We start from the raw sequence: 19,729 nt of genomic DNA on the forward strand, positions 1-19,729 counted from the left end.
CGTGCGAATGATTACGCGTTAAATACCGTCACGTTTAATTGACGTTTGCGGTATTTGCCGCCTTGTGTGAAAGAGGCTTAACTGTGGTAAAATTTACCTATTTTTAATCATCACAATTTACTATCATCACACGATCCGGACAGAACTGCCCTCCCCGCTAATCATATCCGATCCTCTCATTACCTATAACATCGGCACCAAGTAAACGTCGGGATGACAGTTGCCAACTTTTAATTTGTGTCGTTCACCACAAGAAGTAATGCACTACGGACTTCAGGTAAAGGAAACTGAAAATCAAAATGATAGTCCGTTTATTCAACTTTCGACAAGATGTGCTCTGATAGAATAGGAAGTTTTAATTAATGTACGAAGAACACCAGTCGCTTGTTCAAAAATAAACTTAAAAATCCATAGCATTATAGTAAAATGAAAAACTCGATTCGTTTTGGTTACTCATTGTCTTTGTTCACAAAATAAGTTCGTACTAGAGAAAGTAGTCCTGGAGCTAGACTATTAATGCCCAATTAATCGCCATTGATGATAGCGATCAACGTTGGAAGATGGCGTTAAAGACGCCAGTCTCTGGCTGCCCTACATGCAACGGCTGCGGGACGGAAACTGCAGGTCGTACAGCGCGGAACGGATCAAACGAGGAAGAAAAGCTTGGAGAAATAAATGATGGGTACCCAGAGAATTGTGCAGGATTGTGGACAAAGTTACCAGCAACAGGGGATGCCACAGGGTATACATTGACTGCTGGATTCTGTACCTGAGCGCCGCCAAACTGAACCGTAGTTTGAGGAAAGACTTGCTGACCTGCGACTACAGGAGCGGAGTTCAATTGGTGCCCACTGAAAGTAGTAGGTTGAGGATAGCTGAATGATTGTGCATTTGATTGCAATAAGTTCAGAGCTTGAACGACGGCTTGTGTGATAGCGTCGGTGGCATCCGAACTCTCATTAGGGCTTGCTAATGCGGCGTATAACGTAGGATTGTTACTGGCCTGGTTTTCACTCCCTAAGACAGGAGGGATGACTCCGAATTTGACCAGCAATCTGTAGAGGAATAAGATTTCCGACAATTGGCGCACATTTGCGGCGCACGTTTGCTGAACTTCCTGGAGGTACTCCTCTAGGGGGAGATCAAGCGCCTGAATAGTCGCATTGAACTCCGGCATCACAATTGAAGCGCTTTTGGCTTTCGGTATCAGGATGTGCAGTTGTTCTGTACACGAGGAAAAGCCATTTGTACATTACATACAATTATTTCTAAATGTTCATGCAGCCCTCCTTCTGACATATACTTTTCCGTTATAGGTAGGAAATTGCAGCCCAATCACTTTATTTGCTCATTGACTCATTGTATAACTATATTTTTAGAGTTATCTTCAACACGTGACGTGTTTTTCCTTTAAGACCTCGTACAAAACACAGCAGAAGATATCCAAAAGTTTTCATCATATTAGAATGAAATGACATTAAATTATTATACTAAATTAATTGCAGCCTCTTCTAAGCAATGAAGCATTTTTTGTGGTAAAAATAAAGTTTCAGAATTAAATTGCTTGTAAATGTTCGCAATGACTGCAATATTCCTATATTTGTCATGTATGATAAGCTAAAATTGCCCTTAACACCCTAACGCATCGTACTGGTAAATATAAATACTGTATCACGAAATATTCTCAGTTAGTGACATGACAACATACGCGTGCGGATGAGGCCGATGTTGACACAGGAGAGCAGCGCTATGTAGTCTTCAGTCGCTGCCAGCACACTCAAGCTGATCGCACCGAACATGGATCCCAGTTCTGCAACCGTTGAAAATATTTAGTTTATTTATACACATATTTATTATGACTTTCATGGATGTGGCCAACGAATTTCGCAATCGTTATTCTCTATACTAAATGTGTGCACATAATGTTTGTTGCGAGTACAGGTGAAGAAGTGATTTGTAATATGATGTTATGTACCATGAAAATAAGTTCAATTTTTTCGGGTTGCGTTTCAAACATTTCATGTGAGACAAGTCAAGATATTTTCAATCGTTATTATTACAAATATGCTTGCCTGGTTGCTAGAAATGTTCGCTTGAACATAAGAGAAACGGTTCAGGCGATTTACGGTAAATAATCAACAGGCAATTTAAAACAGGGAAGCTGAGTCCCATTGAAACATTGGAAGTTGAGTCCCAAGGTAACGATGGTAAACACCTGCCGCATTCACCGGAAAATTTAATTTTGAATGCATAAAGTCTTCCGTATAATTTACCTGGTCTCCGATTAGTCTGTGATGTCATTACCTCCATAAGGCAGGGACGAGAGCCTGATGCTGGACGGGGACGTGTAGGAGAAAGGAGTCGCGGTGTAGGTGCCTGTGGCGTTGACATGCGTGTTGCTCCTGTAAAATTACATTGAGAATGCATTTATATACATGCCTCTGTAAAATATCCATGAAGTTTTATTGAATAGTTTTCCAGACCACAGCAACTAATCATTTCTGCTGTTTCCTCATGTATTATGATCCTAATTCTGACTGGATGGCAGGATGGCACAAGGGCTAAATTTTAACTTATAAAGATCGAGCCTGGGAGTCGCGGGTTTGAAGCCCCAACTAGATGTAAAGATTCCGCAATGCCAGGAATGGGCGAGCGCAACAATGCATTAATATTGTCCATTCAATGCCGATTTATTTATAGTTTATTTGTTCAAAGTAATAGTCCGAAATTCTATCTGTTTGAACGCCATGTTTCTGTAGTCTCTGAATTGAAGGTTACAGAAATACTAATATCATCAGTGTACTTGAAATTTAAGTGAACAAATAATTTAAAAATAAAGAAATCTACATTAGTTCTTTTAAATACTTCACGAATACACTTACATTCAATTTAGAAAGGCTGAATGTACCTTGGGCCATAAACGCATTTTCGATCAATTAATATTTCAAATTCTCATGGCGCTTTCTTTGCTTAGCGCTTTCACATCATCCACACCGATTACTTAATTAATCAGAGTATGCTGAAGTAATTCTATAATGCTGCAAAATTATCCTTAGTAGCATGATTCGTATTAATTTATGGAGATGTAACATCAACTCGGTTTTATTTTATTTGCAAAAGCTTCTCATTATTCTGCGCATAAAATCAAGATCACAGATTGTATGCGCACAATTTATTATTTTAAAAACACCTTCCAATAATAAATACGGAATTTTAATAATTTCACTGCCTGTGAAACCCAGCACCACTAAAGGCGATGTGTATTTTTTATAAAAATGTGAAGAAAATTTACACTCACACGTCGATGAAGTCGTAGGCATATGTTCCGTTGGGGAAAAATTTTATGTTCTGGCAGCCAAAAGTCGGACCGGAAGTGAGGGCGAATGAATATCCATCCGCGTTGGCTTGCATCTGGCAAAAGTCACGATATAATACATATATTATGTATTATGTATATTATGTATATTATGTATACATAATATGTATATTATGTCACCTCCATAAGCGCTAGAGGGAACAATCTTATGTCAATTAACGAAGGTAGAAGTCGATCGTATGTCAATTATAGCGATCTTCCTGAAATGTATGCATAAACATCGTTAACATAACCGTTTATAATAGAATTTACTTTATAATCATCACACGTACAGAGTTTAAAGCAATTAATTAATTACCTTCTGAATGAAGGCTTCATCGAAGCTCTGCGTTGTTTGGTAAGAGTTACAGAAGCCGATCTGAGGCCCCTGAGCGCTGGCCCCCAGCAGGAGGCTCAAGCCCATGATGATGAACAGAGGTCGGGTCATCTCAGCCGAAATGATCCCAAGACTTTCTCGAAAGTGACAAGTCAATTCTGGGGAAAAGATTTGCTGTGTTAATGTGACAGTAACGATCTCATTGCATCCTGTTTAAATGTGTTGCGTGGATTGAAGGAATGGGTGAGATATGGAACCTATCATGCGCTGAGGAAAATAGAATAATATTTGAGTGTTTCGTATCATGACTTCTGACTTTAATTAGATAATTAAACAACCTTACTCATTCACTAACTTCATCCATAAAATGATTTATACGCTCGTAAGAACCCGTTGACTCACTCAGACCGCTGTGTTTAAGCCCTTGAAGCCAACGACTGCTTCGAAGTGACCTCAGTACCAAGTTAACGGGATTATTTTTTTGTTCGCAGATATCACATCACGAGCAGGCTAGTGCTTACTTAAGTCGTGATAGAATGCCTATGAGTATTGTTATTCTAATTATCGTATCCAGAATTGCAAACAACTCCCATGGAAATTTAAACCAGGCGCAGCTATCCCTAATTAATAATTACACGAGTTTCTACCTCAGCTATTTGCCGCTGGCTAATCTTGCTTCGAAGTGCTGGACTGGCGGTGTCAATGAACGGGAAAAGCCTTACGCCCTGCCAGATGCAGCCTCTATGCTAAAAACGAGCTGAAGCTCCCACGTATGCCAGGCTGCCCAAGGCAGAGTTGCTTGACTTGCCATGTTCAAAATATTTGCACGGTCTGAGGATAACATTAGGCGTTGAATTTGCTCTTATTTTTTACAAACCTACCCAGTGAGTAAATGGATTTAGCCAGCGCTAATTCCGACTTCTGTGGGCTATGTGTATCGAATATCGATGTTACACTAGGTTGGAGATAAAACTTTTTCTTTAATTTAAACACCTTGAACAATTTGTCAAGAGCGATAACCTTGAAACTCCTCACTGCCTATACCGCTCGTCTGGAATCTAGAGGAACAAAAAACTTGGAAGTCGCGAGTTCAGCGAACTTCATGAGCAGGATTTTGCGATCAGAGGACGGCCCGTGTGCTCAAGAGGGTGCAATTAAGCGCCACCTCAGGGCAGCATGAAGCTCTCAGGAATCGAGTTAAACACTCCATTTTGTCTGGTCACGTAAATTGAGACCATGTGGAAACCGAGATGTCAGACTTTCCTTGGAACATTAATTCAAGAACCGCTGTACCAACTGAAATGAAAGCCTTTGGAATGTACCTTTTATTAATGCTCCTGGTTTCATAGTTGTCTTAAACTGTATATCAATAGAAAGGACAAGAAAATTTTTTAAAATTTACACCCCCACGTGCACTTCGTTCAAGGGCTTTATAGGTTGAAAACCACGATGGATCAATAATGTTCGCAGCAAATAATATATAATATAATCAGTGCTATTGTAGAGACCTCTCGTTGGGCAACTTTGTTCTTTGACCATTTCTGCGTTGATCATCTTGCCATTCGACGGAAATCGTTGGGCGATCAAATTTAAAGTAAATTATTTAATTGACGTTATAGTCCGAGGTACCAACGAACATGTTGTATTTAGTGCCACTGAAAATAAACTTGACTTTAATCCGAGCGACTAATTGGCTTCTGCATGCTCATCTTTTGGGCCATTCTGCCCCAACCTTCTGACTTGACTGTACGTATTTTCACTGATGATAGTCATGTTAAGTTTACAATCGTCGTCTCATGTTACCCCTACAATGTTGGCATCCCGCGACGCAAGTTAATTATCATAGTCATGTTCAGTCTACCATCGTCGTCTCATATGTTCATCCCTACAATGTTGGCATCCCGCGACGAATGTTCGATACATCTTGATCTATATTGCATTGCATGATGGGGAATACACTCCTTAAAGTCACATTAGGCTGATGTATGGCATACCATTCCTGAAATTTGCAGATTAACATCAGTATTAAATTCTAAACTAAGAGAAAATAGTGAAATATGACACTATACTTAACGTTAAGGTTAAAACTAAAGTCGTCATGAAAGGTCGACAACATAACTAGACAGACTTTTATTCCCCTTAACAGTTGCTGTACCACAAGTGTTGTCACTTGCAAAAGATGTCAGGTAAACCCGTAAGTCTTATCTTAATAACTACACTGAAATGCGACCACTTACCCGGACGAGGAGGTGCGGCGGAGTAGTGCTTCGGTTTGGCGACTCCTGTTTTTATAGGAAGCGTTAGACCGGCCTGGACCGCTCTCCATGTACCCTTTGCAGCTGCATGGGTTATAACTAAAATGGGTAATAGCGCCAGCGCTTAGGGAATTTAAACCAGTTTGAAAAAACAGCTATTTAATTACATAGCCTAAAGACAACTATGAAACCAGGAGCATTATTAGTTAATAAGAGGTAAACTCCAAAGGTGTTTACCTCTTACACTTAATTCAGTTGATACAGCGGTTTTTGAATGAATATTCCAAGAAACGTCTGACATCTCATTCACAACCGCGTAGAGACTGACACTGAACAACCCTTATACAGTCAGATTCCGCTCATCTGGGCTAGTTTTGCATGATATGGCATGTAAGGATACTATTCAAACACAACGCAAAATCAAATCCTGGTCTTGGGATTGTGAAAAAATTGTGATTCTTTGAAAAATTAACAAACACAATTGAATTAAAAAATTAACTGCACTTACGAAACTACAACTTTTTTAACTGCTCTGACATTGAAATAAAAATATTATTTGCGTAACGAAAAATGTCATTTCTGGAAAGTAACTGGTAAAATGAATAATATGGAGCTATAACCCTAACAAGTTAGGGTAGTGTAATTATTTCCTGTGTTAACGCATAAAGATTGGGCATTCTCCAGTCTCGGTACTTCAATATAGCTCGAGAGATTCAAGTATTGTGTGTTCATGGTACAGCAAGAATTCGTTTCGCTCGATGTCTTCTAAATTGTTGAGGAATCGCTAACCATCTAGCTAAGCACGCTAGTACAATTCAAAATCCCAATAATTTGCTGCAGGGTTTGCTACTCTACCGAATTTCGTCTCATTGATCAGCGAACGTTTAGGGGCCCAATGCAAGCATATCTGTTGCTCTTTTCAAAACACAAATTCAAAGTAATTATTTAACAAAAAGCTCGAAAATTCGGCCTAAAGTTATCATCAAACGCGCTCTGCTAACAAAGAAACTTCAATTGAATTCAGTATTTTATTGATGCAATTTTTTCAGGGAAAAACGTTTAAAATGGTATGCATTGCACACATTCCACGTAATGAAGTCCAAAAACGATCACAAAACTTGAGGCATGAAACACTGTACCTGTGCATTCCACGCAATAAAGTCCAAAAACCGACCAACACGAAACTTGAGGAATGAAACGCTGTATACATTCCATGTAATGGAGTCCAAGAACCAGTTTTTTTGCGTGCGTGTCTCATTAAAAACTTCGTATTGGCCTCATCATGAAAAGAAACAGTCGTCGTACCACTTTTTATCATGTACCTATAATGCTGTTCTCTGCCAATTGTTGATAAGAAAACGTCTGAAACATATTCCAGAATCTGGTGAATGCAACTTATTTAGGAATAATTCGGATGATAAATTACCATGAAAATTATTACATTATTTTATAAATAACTATTGTATGTAAAATTTTGAAATAAAATCAATTGACAAAAAATGAGCGAACGTTGACTGAAGATCGTCTTTGTGTTCATCAGTTCAGTAAAATCTATTAAGCATCACAGCTAAAACCTATTAATTAAGCACGACACAGGTATTTCTTACCAAGCAAAAAATAGTACATCGAATCAATCCATATTGTTAGGTAAACGCCAAATATAAATCATAACAAGGCTCATTCGATTCGAAGAATATTTCATCGTCAGCTAGGTAGCGTGTTACATGCCTCCCAACCGCATCACGAGTCTCGTAAACTTTAAGCACTCAGTTTGAAAATAATGTCTTTACTTAATTGATGAACGATCGAAACTCCAAAACATTGTTGCACTAAAAGTATGTGAAATGTTCATTTTATTATGGTTACTGCTAAGCATTAACTACTAGTATAAGAACCAGTGGTTGTCATTAACGCCACCATTGAATTCGAGTTTACGTATTAATGCTAACTTTTCATGTTGAAGCGCTTGAGTCGACGAAAGCACCTAATGGCATGGATAGATTCGCAGTTAATGGCTACGAGAGCCGGATGAAGGAAGCACAGACAATTTGGAAGAGGAGAATACAGTAAAATTCCCTCTCGGTGTAGAAACTGTGGGTGATACTTCCGCAGACGGCCCTACAGAGGCCGCGCCACCAAACTGAACGCCGGTTTGTGATTTATTTATTATGCCCGGCTGTCCCTTATTAACCTCAAGCCAAGCGTTGTGTCGAGCACTGAATGACGGCGGTCCACGGTGGGGAATAGATTGTGCATTTATTGCAGTTTTAAATATAAGAGATGGAACGCCATTCGACGTAGAAGCACTGCGGGAGAATGGCCTATCATGGCTGGTAAGTGATTTATGGAGAGACTTCTCAACGACCAGGCCCCCTGGGTACAATAGACTCAAACGGTGCAGGGTGTTGTACTTGAATTTGTTCAGCAGGTGAAAAATGTTCCCAAAATCACGAAAACCTGCATTGCACGTTTGTTCAACTTCACGTAAATATCTTACACGAGGCAGCTGTGAGTCCTGAATTGTCTTGTTCAGATTTGTTACTGAAATCGAACCGACGTGAGTCTGCGGAACCAGGATGTGAAGTTCTTCTGCAAAGTAGAGAGAAAATAATTTATATTTGGAGCGGCTAGAACCTTTGAATCCAATGTTTACCAAATTTTCTAGCTCATGTTACAAATTAAGTACCTATGCACCGACCCAACTTGGGTGAAAAAACTCACGGGTGCGGGTGAGGCCTAAGCTGACGCAGGCGAGCAGCGCCATGTACTCGTCAGTCGCCGCCATGACACTGAAGCTCGTTGTGCCCAAGAAGGACCCAAGTTCTGTCGATCAGGGGAATGGATAACGTGCATTTTTCTTGGAGGTAATGTTCTAATATTTTTGACAGTCGTTCCGAATAAATTTTGCATGTTTAGTCCAAGGCCTATAAAAAATAGTTGAATTACTCCGGTTACCTCCATAAGGCAGAGACGTCAGAGTGATGCGTGCTGGGGAGGTGTAGGAGAAAGGTGTCATAATGTAAGTTCCTGTAGCGTTCACGCGTCTCTTCCCTCTGCAACATAAGAAAAAAAATTTTTCAATACCATGGAGTGTATATACATTCATCATCGAATTACTCAATGGGAAACTATCGCAAAATGTTCAGCAATTTTTTTCAGATTTGGGGGAGCCATTGTTTTTCTGTTATAGTTTGTCCATCAAACTGTGCCAAATTTCTTCAAACCACTAACTCTGATCATGTCTTAATTAATTTCGTACTTAAACAATGGTAATTTTTCACATAAAAGTTTTTGTCAACGGAATTTAGAACATCTCACTCACAACTCGACGAAATCGTAGAAGAAAGAGCCGTTGGGGTAAAACTTAATCTTTTGGCAACCGAACGTTGGTCCTGAAGTGAAGATGAAGGAGTAGCCCGCAGAGTTGGATCGCATCTGTCCAAAGTAATAAGTTAAATTATTGTGTTTACTTGCGATTGGTGGCATTTCGATCAGCTATTTATTTAAGAGCTCGAACACGGAAAAATTCATCATTTGTTACAAAAACATTTCATGTACCCATGATTCATATACCTCTAATGCTGTTTCCGCAGTACCTCATCATTTTTAACAAAGGTTTCATCATACACGCCCCTAGCCATCTATGAATTTTTTTTTATTGTAAATAAAAAGGCTGTCAACACGACTGCTTCGTGTTATTCTGAACACAGATTTATGCTATTTTAACTGTAAGTGAATAAATGGAAATAAAATTGTTAGCAAAGCTAAGCATCAGATAAATTACCTTCTCTATGAAAGCTTCGTTGAACGATGGCGCGGTCTGGTGGGAGTTGCAGACATCGAGGTGAGGCAGCAGGGCCTGTGCCCCGACCAAAAGGCTCGACAAGGCAACGAGAAGTAGAGTCATCTTGAGCTGCAATGGAAAATTCTTCCTAGGCAATCGTCTCTGGTTAGAGCAAAATTAATTTTATGGCGCTTCTTGTGAAGACGGTCAATAAAATGTTATAAAAAAAAGTCAAGCTTATAATGGTTAGCTCAATGCACCTCGGTTGCATGCAGAGGCCGAAAGCTACCATGAAATAATCCGTTGGCTTCTTATGTAATTTCAAAATATTACTCCAATGAGGCAAGTATATAAGCTGTGATTTCATTGAAGTACGTATCGTTGCTGTCTTATTAATTAATGGTTTCTCTGTTCAGTTGACTTGAGGTTGCCAAATTTATACATATTCAGTCGTAAATTTCAGGTGAATCAAAAACCACGCTTCATGGTTTCTGAGTGAACATATTTTTAATTGATTAAATACTGTAAAATAGAAATTCCTTCCCACGTTTACCCATAGCTAAAACATGGGACGACATTCTATCTCTAAAGCGAAGTCGTACCGTTTCCGAAGCTCAAGTAGAGAGTTATCGTAAACTATGATCCACTTGCATTTAATAGATCAGTATAACAGAGCCAGGACCTACTACGCGGATGGGAGGATGAGTAACAGTGTAGGCCTAGGGATCGAATGCCAGCTTTTATACCGGCGCTCAGGCCTTATGCCTAAGTGGGGATGCCCAAGGTTTACGTTTTTTATATAAGATTTATCCTTGAAGATCTCAAGTTTCTGACAAGGCATTATCCTTAAAAGGGTGGAACTTGTTCCAGCACAGCTTACCAAAGATATTCTTGATATTAGCTTCATGTCCACTTTTTAAATTATTTGTTGTCAGTAATTGGTCTGCATCAAGTATAAACATTACTCTATAATTTCGAAATTACACACTATTTATGAAGTATTTGAATCGAGTTTCTGCAATTGATCAAAATTCAAAACCACGATCAATCATACGACCCCAAACTTTTTAACTTTCTGGTTTGAATCTCTGTTCCAATTGAAAAAGTGATATAGATATATGTAAATTTTATATATGGATCTAGATTTAGGTTTGGCGTTCTTAAGAAGAAATACGTTTTATTTCAGTTGCTGCTACTCGTGTTATGCCTTGAAGCAGTCATTACTCCAGGCTACTAGCCCGATAATGGCCTAGTGCCAATAGCCACAAATTACAACCAGTCACATTAGCTGCTGCAAAAGTTATGGTTGTAGCATCCTCATGCTAATTCTTGCTCACTTAATTAGGTCAATGTGGAAGGGCTTTCCCTGGATCTTCTTTAGGACGGGCTTTCTCTGGATCTTCTTATGGTGGGGCTTTCCCGACTCTTCTTTAGGACGGGCTCTCTCTGGCTCTTCTTATGGACGGGCTTCCCCTGGATCTTCTTTAGGAAGGGCTCTCCCTGGCTCTTCTTATGGACGGGCTTTCTCTGGCTCTTCTTCAGGACGGGCTTTCCTTGGCTCTTCTTAAGGACGGGCTTTCTCTGGCTCTTCTTCAGGACGGGCTTTCCCTGGATCTTCTTATGGAGGGGCTTTCCCGACTCTTCTTTAGGACGGGCTCTCCCTGGCTCTTCTTATGGACGGGCTTCCCCTGGATCTTCTTTAGGACGGGCATTCTCTGGCTCTTCTTCAGGACGGGCTTTCTCTGGCTCTTCTTCAGGACGGGCTTTCCCTGGCTCTTCTTAAGGACGGGCTTTATCTTGCTCTTCTTAAGGACGGGCTCTCTCTGGCTCTTCTTTAGGACGGGCTTCCCCTGGATCTTCTTTAGGACGGGCTCTCCCTGGCTCTTCTTCAGGACGGGCTTTCTCTGGATTTTCCTTAGGACGGGCTTTCTCTGGCTCTTCTTCAGGACGGGCTTTCCCTGGCTCTTCTTCAGGTCGGTCTTTCCCTGGCTCTTCTTAAGGACGGGCTTTAATTCTCTTGCTCTTCTTAAGGACGGGCTTTCCCTGGCTCTTCTTCAGGACGGGCTTTCTCTGGCTCTTCTTTAGGACGGGCTTTATCTGGATCTTCCTTAGGATGGGCTTTCCCTGGCTCTTCTTTAGGACGGGCTTTCCCTGGCTCTTCTTTAGGACGGGCTCTCCCTGGCTCTTCTTTAGGACGGGCTCTCCCTGGCTCTTCTTCAGGACGGACTTTCTCTGGCTCTTCTTTAGGACGGGCTTTCTCTGGATCTTCCTTAGGACGGGCTTTCCCTGGCTCTTCTTTAGGACGGGCTCACCCTGGCTCTTCTTTAGGACGGGCTTTCTCTGGATCTTCCTTAGGACGGGCTTTCTCTGGCTCTTCTTTAGAACGGGCTTTCTCTGGCTCTTCTTTAGGACGGGCTCTCCCTGGCTCTTCTTTAGGACGGGCTTTCGCTGGCTCTTCTTTAGGTCGGGCTCTCCCTGGCTCTTCTTTAGGACGGGCTCTCCCTGGCTCTTCTTTAGGACGGGCTTTCTCTAGCTGGATCTTCCTTAGGACGGGCTTTCTCTGGCTCTTCTTTAGAACGGGTTTTACCTGGTACTTCAAATTTGCTCTCACTTACAAGATTGGCGATATTATTTTACATAGAAACTTTCGCTTAGGGCAGGAGTGTTAGAAGCCATCCTTTCACGATTTTTTCATCTGGCTTGAGTGATTTTTCATAACTTTTTCAATGTTTATTTACGTTAATTGCGAGGAAATTTTTACTCGTACCCTCATTAGGAGATGGAAGGAAGAGTCTTATCGTATTTCATAGACGTTTTCTTATGATGCGGCTTGTCCATTTGACTTCATTGCTATGACTAACTGCTAATTAAATCCATTTAACCTTGTGAAAAATAATTAAGTCATTCTGAACGTAATTTATTAAGAAGTCAAAACTTCTTTACTTTTCACGTGTCATTTCTTTTTGGCCTCTTGAAAGATCAGTGACATAACATTGTAAGGCTGGTAGATCGGAGGCCCCTCGCAATTACGGTTCTTATGTCCAGCATTCGGTACTCACTCTACTCTTATTAATCTAGGTGCGTGTCGCAACGTAATTGAGACTTGACCTTTTTCTTGCTCCTGTTTTTAACATTCTGTTGTATAAACGACTGTGCTATAACCACACCCTTATATTTTCGCTCTACGTTTTCTCACCCCGAACCCGACGAGCTCGTCCCAAAGGGCTAGAGGTAACCGAGCCCTCCGGGTATACCACTTGACTTATTTCTTATCCCTGTGTACATCGCTCTTCATTGCTTTCACAGGAGTAGCTTTTATTTTACTCCACGTGGGCTATACGCTTAAGGTTTGTTGTGCTGATGCCGTTATCATGGAGCGATCTCCTGTCAGACCGACGTACCAGCTTTGACGCTACAACCAAAACTAACTTTATTGAACTAAGTAATGAGCTATGGATGATTGATTGATTTTCCGGCTTCTGTAAATAACCCCCGATGTTAGATGACGTATGAGCAAAGAAGGACGAAATTCTTGTAGCCTTTGTATTCAAGTAAAAAAATTGGGTTCCGAAAATTTATTCGACCACGGTATGAGACAACGTCCCGAATGAAGTCTGTGTAGGCTTGCATGTACAAGACATTAAAATAATAGCAGGGCAAGACCGTCGGTACTCTGTAAAGATAGTTCATCTTCATCAAAGATAAATTCCTTCATCAAATCGACATTCTTGCAGTCATAATAACTGCCAAACTAAACTGATGCCAGCCATCGAGAGGCTTGCTAAAACCACAATTTTTTGTGTTAAAGTTTTAACATGAGTATAACTGAATTAGAACTCAAACTTATAAGCTAATTCTTGCTTTGCGATGCTTCATGATTTCATGCGAACAATCAAGGTCCATAGTTTAAAAAAGAATAGAGGTGTCGGTGCTGAAAAAATAGGCCTATGGCCTGTCGCCGATTCTTGTACTTTTTTTACTTGTTCTGAGGAGATCTGAAACTGGTTTTTTTGAGCAGATCTTTCCAAAACATGCTTTGGTTTGAAATAGCTACTGAACTTTTTACAAGTTCCTTAAGGTTCTAGGCATGTCGAGACGGAACATATGCTTCCAGCTTTTTCTAGTCTGTTCTTGAACGCGTTCATACTCGGAGCGTCAACGATGTAAGCAGGGAGGCTGGTCCACATGTCGGTGACTCGCATCGAGAAAGAGTGTTGTCTCACGAATGTTTTGCTCCTCAGTTTTTAAACTTTTAAGCGAGGCCCCTGGTGTTGGTTCTTGCTTCAAATTATAATAATCCTTCTTGGACTTTGTATAAATACATGAGTATGCGTGTATACTTCAATGAGGCCACCACACAGACGTCGATAACACAGGCTTGGAAGCTTCATAATCTTTAATCTTTCTTCATGAGACTTTTCCTTTAAGCTTGGAATTATCCTTGTTACACGTCTTTGAGCACTCTCGACGAAATTTTTGTCTTTTCGAGTTTCGGTGACCAGAGGGCATTGCAAACTATAAGTTCGGGCGCACAACAGCTACAAAAAACAGCTTCATCACTTCTGCATCATAGGTACTCGTAAGAGCGTCCGATCTGACGAAACTTTTTAAATCTGTGCTTCAATATTCATAGAAAATTTCAACTCCTTGTCGATAACCTCGTAAATCTTTTTCCACTATCGACTTCTCGCTCATCACTCTCACGTTGCAACCATGTTTTCTAAAACTGTGCGCTCGCAGTTCATTGTTCTCTCCAAGGTGAATTACAAGGTACAAATAAAATCCCGAGGCGATATTTCGTATTCGTGCTCGAAATATTCATTTTAATTTATTTGAATATTCATTTGACATATTCATTTTAATTTATGCCCTCTGACACACCAACGAACTCCGAAATGTTTGCCAGATCACCCCCACCCGTCAGATCAACGGGTGGGCTCTGGATGAATGTTTGTCGACGTGAACAGTCACCAAGCCTTTTATTTGCTCAACGCAGTCATTGGTTGAGGTTAGGAAGACATTGGTTGAGGGTAGGATGTTATGCTGCCTACATTGGTTGAGGGTAGGATGTTATGCTGCCTACATTGGTTGAGGGTAGGATGCAGATCACCACAGACTGGCTAATGGACTTTGCTTCGTGAATGCTCTTTTTTACAGCACTTCTCTTTAACTTCACTTATTGTTGTTTGTTTGTTTGTCTGCTACAAATCTTATAATCGATACTAAACACACTTCTACCAGTCAAATCGATCTGAATTTTGCACACGTAAGTAAAGTCGGAGACAATGCATGAATCAATTGACAGAATAAATTATTTTGAGAACTTAATAAATTTTTATATAGGAAAAATAGAAGTTATTTTTTTAATATTTGAAAATAAAATTATAAATTCATTTTCATGTGTAACATCGGAGACACTGGATTCTTTAGAAGTCTTGTCTCTAAAAAGTAATTTTTAAACGTATATTATTTTAACTAATGAATGCATTTTAGGCAACCATTTCATAGCAGCAGTGATAATGTACGAAAAAATCCAAATAATAATTTATGTGTACAGCGTTCATCAATTTTATACGAAGATTACTGTTCAATGCACTACCTTATCATATTTCCATTGCTCTAACATAGTTGGTCCTCAAAATGTGGTATCAGTACCACTAAAGTTACGACAGGATTTTTCGGATTGTGCGCGAACAATTTCGGGCTCAAGAAATAACTTTTATTTAGTAACATGGTTGCTTGAGTGTGGGACAAACTTGACTACCGCCGTGTCGTGCATCTGAACGAGGACGTATTGATACGCGATGCTTTTTGTGTTTCTCTTGTTTCTCTTTCAGGCACAATATTTTGTTCTTGTATAAGTTTATTAATGTAAAAAATACATGCAAAGTTAGATGATTATTTTCATACACCTTGAAATATGGAAAATCAGGATTTCAAAAGAACCTTGGCTGAAAATAGTTCTAATTTGCATTCAAGGAGACTTTGCTTTATCAGTAGCTCATGACAAGTAGTATGTAAGATTTCCACATTTTTTGTCCTTTCTAAAATGGGAATTGAACATGTAAAAATATTTAAATCAAGATGCACTCAATGCCTCAGCCAACTGATTTTGTTTACATAGTTACTGATGTCACCTTCAGTGACAATTGAAATAAATATTTTTTTGCTAAGCCAAACAATATGAGAATAATTAGTAATCTACATTGCGGTTCAGTGTTCCCTGACTGAGTCCGGTAGCAAGAACCCATGCCGCAGCGTGCAGGGTGGAGGGCACTCATGGCAGGCGTCTGTGCCATGCATGCAGAGGCGTTAATTTTTTCAGTTGCACCAGCAGGATGAAACACTGTCTCGATTTAGAATCATAAATTATTTATTTCTCTCTTTACTTTTAAATGGTTATTCATTTCGCTCTTTATTCCGTAAGAAGTGAAAAGCTTGTGATAATTTTGAGACAAAATTGTAAATGCAGAAATTCGTTGTTTGCGATTTGCCCGCTAAATTGAATTTGATTAAAAAACGGAACATTTTGTCAACAATTTTTGCCTGTGATATTACTGAAACAAAAGTATTAACAAATAATTATGAAAACTATGGCTTTGTTACTCAGCCATATAAGCCATAAAATTATGTTTATGGCTTTATTAACAGTCGGAACCCCATAAAATGTATGCGTAAATATTTCGTGAATTTAGTTTTCGACAGCATGTCAACCTTGTTAGTAGATGACAAATAATTTCATGAAATATGCTTCGTTTAATTAAAATGCACTGAGGAAACTTATTACATGATTAGATCAATTGTAAATATTCACTGTAATCACATCACCCACAGATAGAAGGTCTGTCCAATATCTACTTCGTCTGACGCAAGTTCTTATTTCAGCTCCGACCAATTGCTCCTCCCAGCGGCATGCGACCTCTGAGACGTGACCAGCGAGTTCTTGCATATTCTGTAATGCACGGATTAAGTACTGGAATAAAGTATCAAATCTCTAGAAGTACTTACTTTGAAAGGATTCCAAGTTTTGATGTCCGCAGAGATAAGCTGTTAGACCTTGTGCGCCCGGCAGACCGCGAAGACGTCTGGGCCGGGACTCGTGGGGCAGATACGTTGCCACCCATTAATCGGTACTAATGAACCTTCAGCGTTTAGTGGAGGAATTGTTAATAACATTTTAAAGCGAGAAAGTTAACGTGAATATTTTGAATTTATTTGAACATATTTGAACATGCAGGTCCACAGCAAGTTTTAATTAACTCTTAAATTGGATAATGGTCTTTGAGAGATATCGTTTCTCTATTTTATACCCATAAAATATAAGAAGGGGAATCAGCACAATGTGAGAGCAATATGTTTCAAAACACATTTTACTGGATCGGTCTAAGCTAATTATAGCCTAAACCGGAGCTACGACTTTGGGAGCTGGAATGGCAGCCAATTTTGCAGTAGATGTGGACTTTTCCATTAAAAAACTACATTCCTCCAGCGATAACGACGAACGCTAGCTGTATCTGCTCAGCTCGCACAGCAGCTTTGCTTTGTTGCTAGGTGCGGATTGAAAAATGTACTCTAAATATAGGGATTTGTGTGAAAACTCCTGACCTGGTACTCCTCTATTGCGATCGTATTACTTTCCGTTTTTTGGTTGACATAACGTAAATGTGAACAAATTTGTTACTGTAAAGTGCTTTGAAATATATTTTTCGCATAAATCTTCTGCTTGGTAGGCGTGTGCAGAGCTGAGCAGCGCTGTAAGCGCGACGGTGACTTCCGAACGCTCATACGTCAGCGCCAGTCAGACAGCCAAACTTTAACCGTGCAGGGAAGTGAACTTGAAGGACTTCTGACACTTTATTGGTAACGAAAGCACTGGTGGATACTGATGAATGTAGAAACAAGAACAAAAAAATGAACTCAAAATAAACGTAAAGTGAACTAAAGTGAACTCGGAATAAACCCAAGATAAACTAGCGGATGGCTCGTACTGAACCTATTGTACGTAGTTAACAAATAAGATTCTGCAAACAAAAATAATAAATAAACTTAACAAGATGCAGCTATAATACTTAACTTTAATTAAACCAAACAAAAATAATTACAATTCACAAATATCACAGCACAAATTTAGATCTCACAATATAACTATTATTCATAAAAAATTCACTAACAGTGAAGCACAGAGTGCTTCACGACTAACAGAATGAAAGTGACGCACTTCGGATGATCAAGGTGAACAGGCTTTTTCTCTAAATGAAAATGCTAGTAATGATCGAAAGACAGAAACATTAATAGAAAAATGGGAACAAATTTAACAGAACAAATATAAGAATAACGGTTTAATGATCGCAAAAAAATTATAAGGAAAATCGCGGTACAAAAATTAGAGACGCATGAGCGCGGCTACAGCGCTACTTTGAAATATAGCGGCCGCTACCGCTACCGCTGCATGCTCTAAATGTAGCGGGCACTACCGCTACCGCTACACCCACTAGATTGTATATAGCGAGCGCTGCCGCTACCGCTACAGTAAAATGTAGCGCCGCTACATTAGCCGCTATAATGGCCAAAATTATTGGAAATCTCTAAATATTTATTGTTCTGCTATTGGGATTTTCTCATAAACATTTATTGATAATAAAACATTTTCAGAACATATCAATGCAACTTTATTGCAATTAACCTAATCGAACTAGTACGGGTTATATACAGTAAATAAAAGTTAGTTATTTTTATGTTTTACCTTCCCTACATGGATGTCTACTTTAATCTACCAATCTCAAAAATTATCCACATATACATATAAAAATCAGTCTTTTATTTGTATATATTTATATATACAAATAAAAGACTGATTTTTATATATATGTGGATTATTTTTGAGATTGGTAGATTGGCGTGTCTTGGTCTTGGCGTGTGGTGGTGAGCAGTCGGTTGGGTGATATTCATGGGACGTGGATGTGGATGCATTGGAGAGACGCTTGATGTTTTTTGTGTATTAGTAGTGTCCGTGAGCGGGTTTGATGCCGGGAATGATAAGGTTGTATTATTTTAGGGGTTGAGGTATTAGTGGCGTTCTACTAGTTTTTTGTCCAATTTTTTAAGTATTTGTCTATTTCTACTTGTGTGGCTGCGCGAATGTTGAGTACTGAGATAGAGAGAGTTTTGGTTTAAGGTCCATCTTGCTGTATAGAAATGGTCAAGTTTGCTCTATTATGGGAAAATATGATGATGTCGGGATCAATGTAATTATAAATGTCTCCTAATGTAAATATTTGTTGTGCCAGTGCCGGATATTGTGTTGTAACATTTATAGTGAGAATCCGGGAATCACTGTGGGGAAGGGTGTTTAGATGTGGATTGTTTCGTCTTTTTGGTGGTTATGGTTGGCTGTCCGTCAATGGTTAAGGTGTCGTGAGGAAGGATATTTTTTGTGGGTCTGTTGAAACTTAATTTGACACGTCTGAGTCTCGAAGTATTATTATTTTTTCAAGGTTACATTATTTTTGCTATTGAACATTTTACGTGCGCCTGACTTGTGCACGTGTAACATATTACGATTAATTTGTGAGCCGATGACGCAGAGCTGCTTTTTAAAATAAATTGACAAACGGCCGAATCAATACCACTGTTTGCACGGCACTCGAGCACTGATATGGTGCCTGCATGCAGTCAACCGTCAGTGAGAGCGCCGAGAAGGCAGCGCTGCTGTCAAGACGATGCCGGGCTGGGACGTCCATGCAACGCCAACGAGTGGCCCATAATAAGGCGCCAAAACGGTCGTTTCATCACGGGAGTTGCAGTGATGTGGCATTCACGCGACTGCCGATTGGCATGCGGCCGTAAGAAAGGTTGGCATTAATTTTTAACTTAGTTTGGGCTTCAAGTATTATTCCAGTTTGATTTGTGTGGTGTTGGAATGGAGTGAGTGAGGCTGTGTTGAGGTATGTTGTATTACGTGTTTAGCTATTTTGCGTAAAGCAATAGCGTAAATAGCG

The 19,729-nt window shown here is 39.7% G+C and overlaps 2 protein-coding genes across 2 annotated transcripts; both read right to left on the bottom strand.

The window, feature by feature from the left end:
- Positions 1-294: 294 nt before the first annotated feature.
- On the bottom strand, positions 295-6,041 carry LOC108682963. Its single transcript, XM_018172231.1, has 6 exons — positions 5,930-6,041; positions 3,675-3,850; positions 3,299-3,411; positions 2,305-2,402; positions 1,709-1,810; positions 295-1,224 (listed from the first exon to the last, which is right to left on the bottom strand). Exons 2-6 carry the CDS (start codon positions 3,801-3,803, stop codon positions 548-550), a joined length of 1,119 nt encoding a protein of 372 aa, XP_018027720.1. The 5' UTR covers positions 3,804-3,850; positions 5,930-6,041; the 3' UTR covers positions 295-547.
- Positions 6,042-6,961: 920 nt separating this feature from the next.
- On the bottom strand, positions 6,962-10,460 carry LOC108682964. Its single transcript, XM_018172232.2, has 6 exons — positions 10,334-10,460; positions 9,732-9,860; positions 9,270-9,382; positions 8,903-9,000; positions 8,669-8,770; positions 6,962-8,536 (listed from the first exon to the last, which is right to left on the bottom strand). The coding sequence occupies exons 2-6, from the start codon at positions 9,852-9,854 to the stop codon at positions 7,956-7,958; spliced, it is 1,017 nt and encodes a 338-aa protein (XP_018027721.1). The 5' UTR covers positions 9,855-9,860; positions 10,334-10,460; the 3' UTR covers positions 6,962-7,955.
- Positions 10,461-19,729: the final 9,269 nt, after the last annotated feature.

This window comes from Hyalella azteca, unplaced genomic scaffold, assembly GCF_000764305.2.
Source record: "Hyalella azteca isolate HAZT.00-mixed unplaced genomic scaffold, Hazt_2.0.2 contig17058, whole genome shotgun sequence".
NCBI classification, from domain to species: Eukaryota; Metazoa; Arthropoda; class Malacostraca; order Amphipoda; family Hyalellidae; genus Hyalella; species Hyalella azteca.

Excerpts from the sequence above, each read along its gene's own strand:
- LOC108682963 (XM_018172231.1), bottom strand. The coding sequence starts at position 3,803 with ATGACCCGACCTCTGTTCATCATCATGGGCTTGAGCCTCCTGCTGGGG. Across the intron at positions 3,412-3,674 it reads ATGAAGCCTTCATTCAGAAG|ATGCAAGCCAACGCGGATGG; the intron begins GTAATTAATTAA and ends GACTTTTGCCAG. Across the intron at positions 1,225-1,708 it reads CATCGGCCTCATCCGCACGC|AACAACTGCACATCCTGATA; the intron begins GTATGTTGTCAT and ends CCTCGTGTACAG.
- LOC108682964 (XM_018172232.2), bottom strand. The coding sequence starts at position 9,854 with ATGACTCTACTTCTCGTTGCCTTGTCGAGCCTTTTGGTCGGGGCACAG. Across the intron at positions 9,001-9,269 it reads TTCTACGATTTCGTCGAGTT|AGGGAAGAGACGCGTGAACG; the intron begins GTGAGTGAGATG and ends CTTATGTTGCAG. Across the intron at positions 8,537-8,668 it reads CTTAGGCCTCACCCGCACCC|AAGAACTTCACATCCTGGTT; the intron begins GTGAGTTTTTTC and ends TCTACTTTGCAG.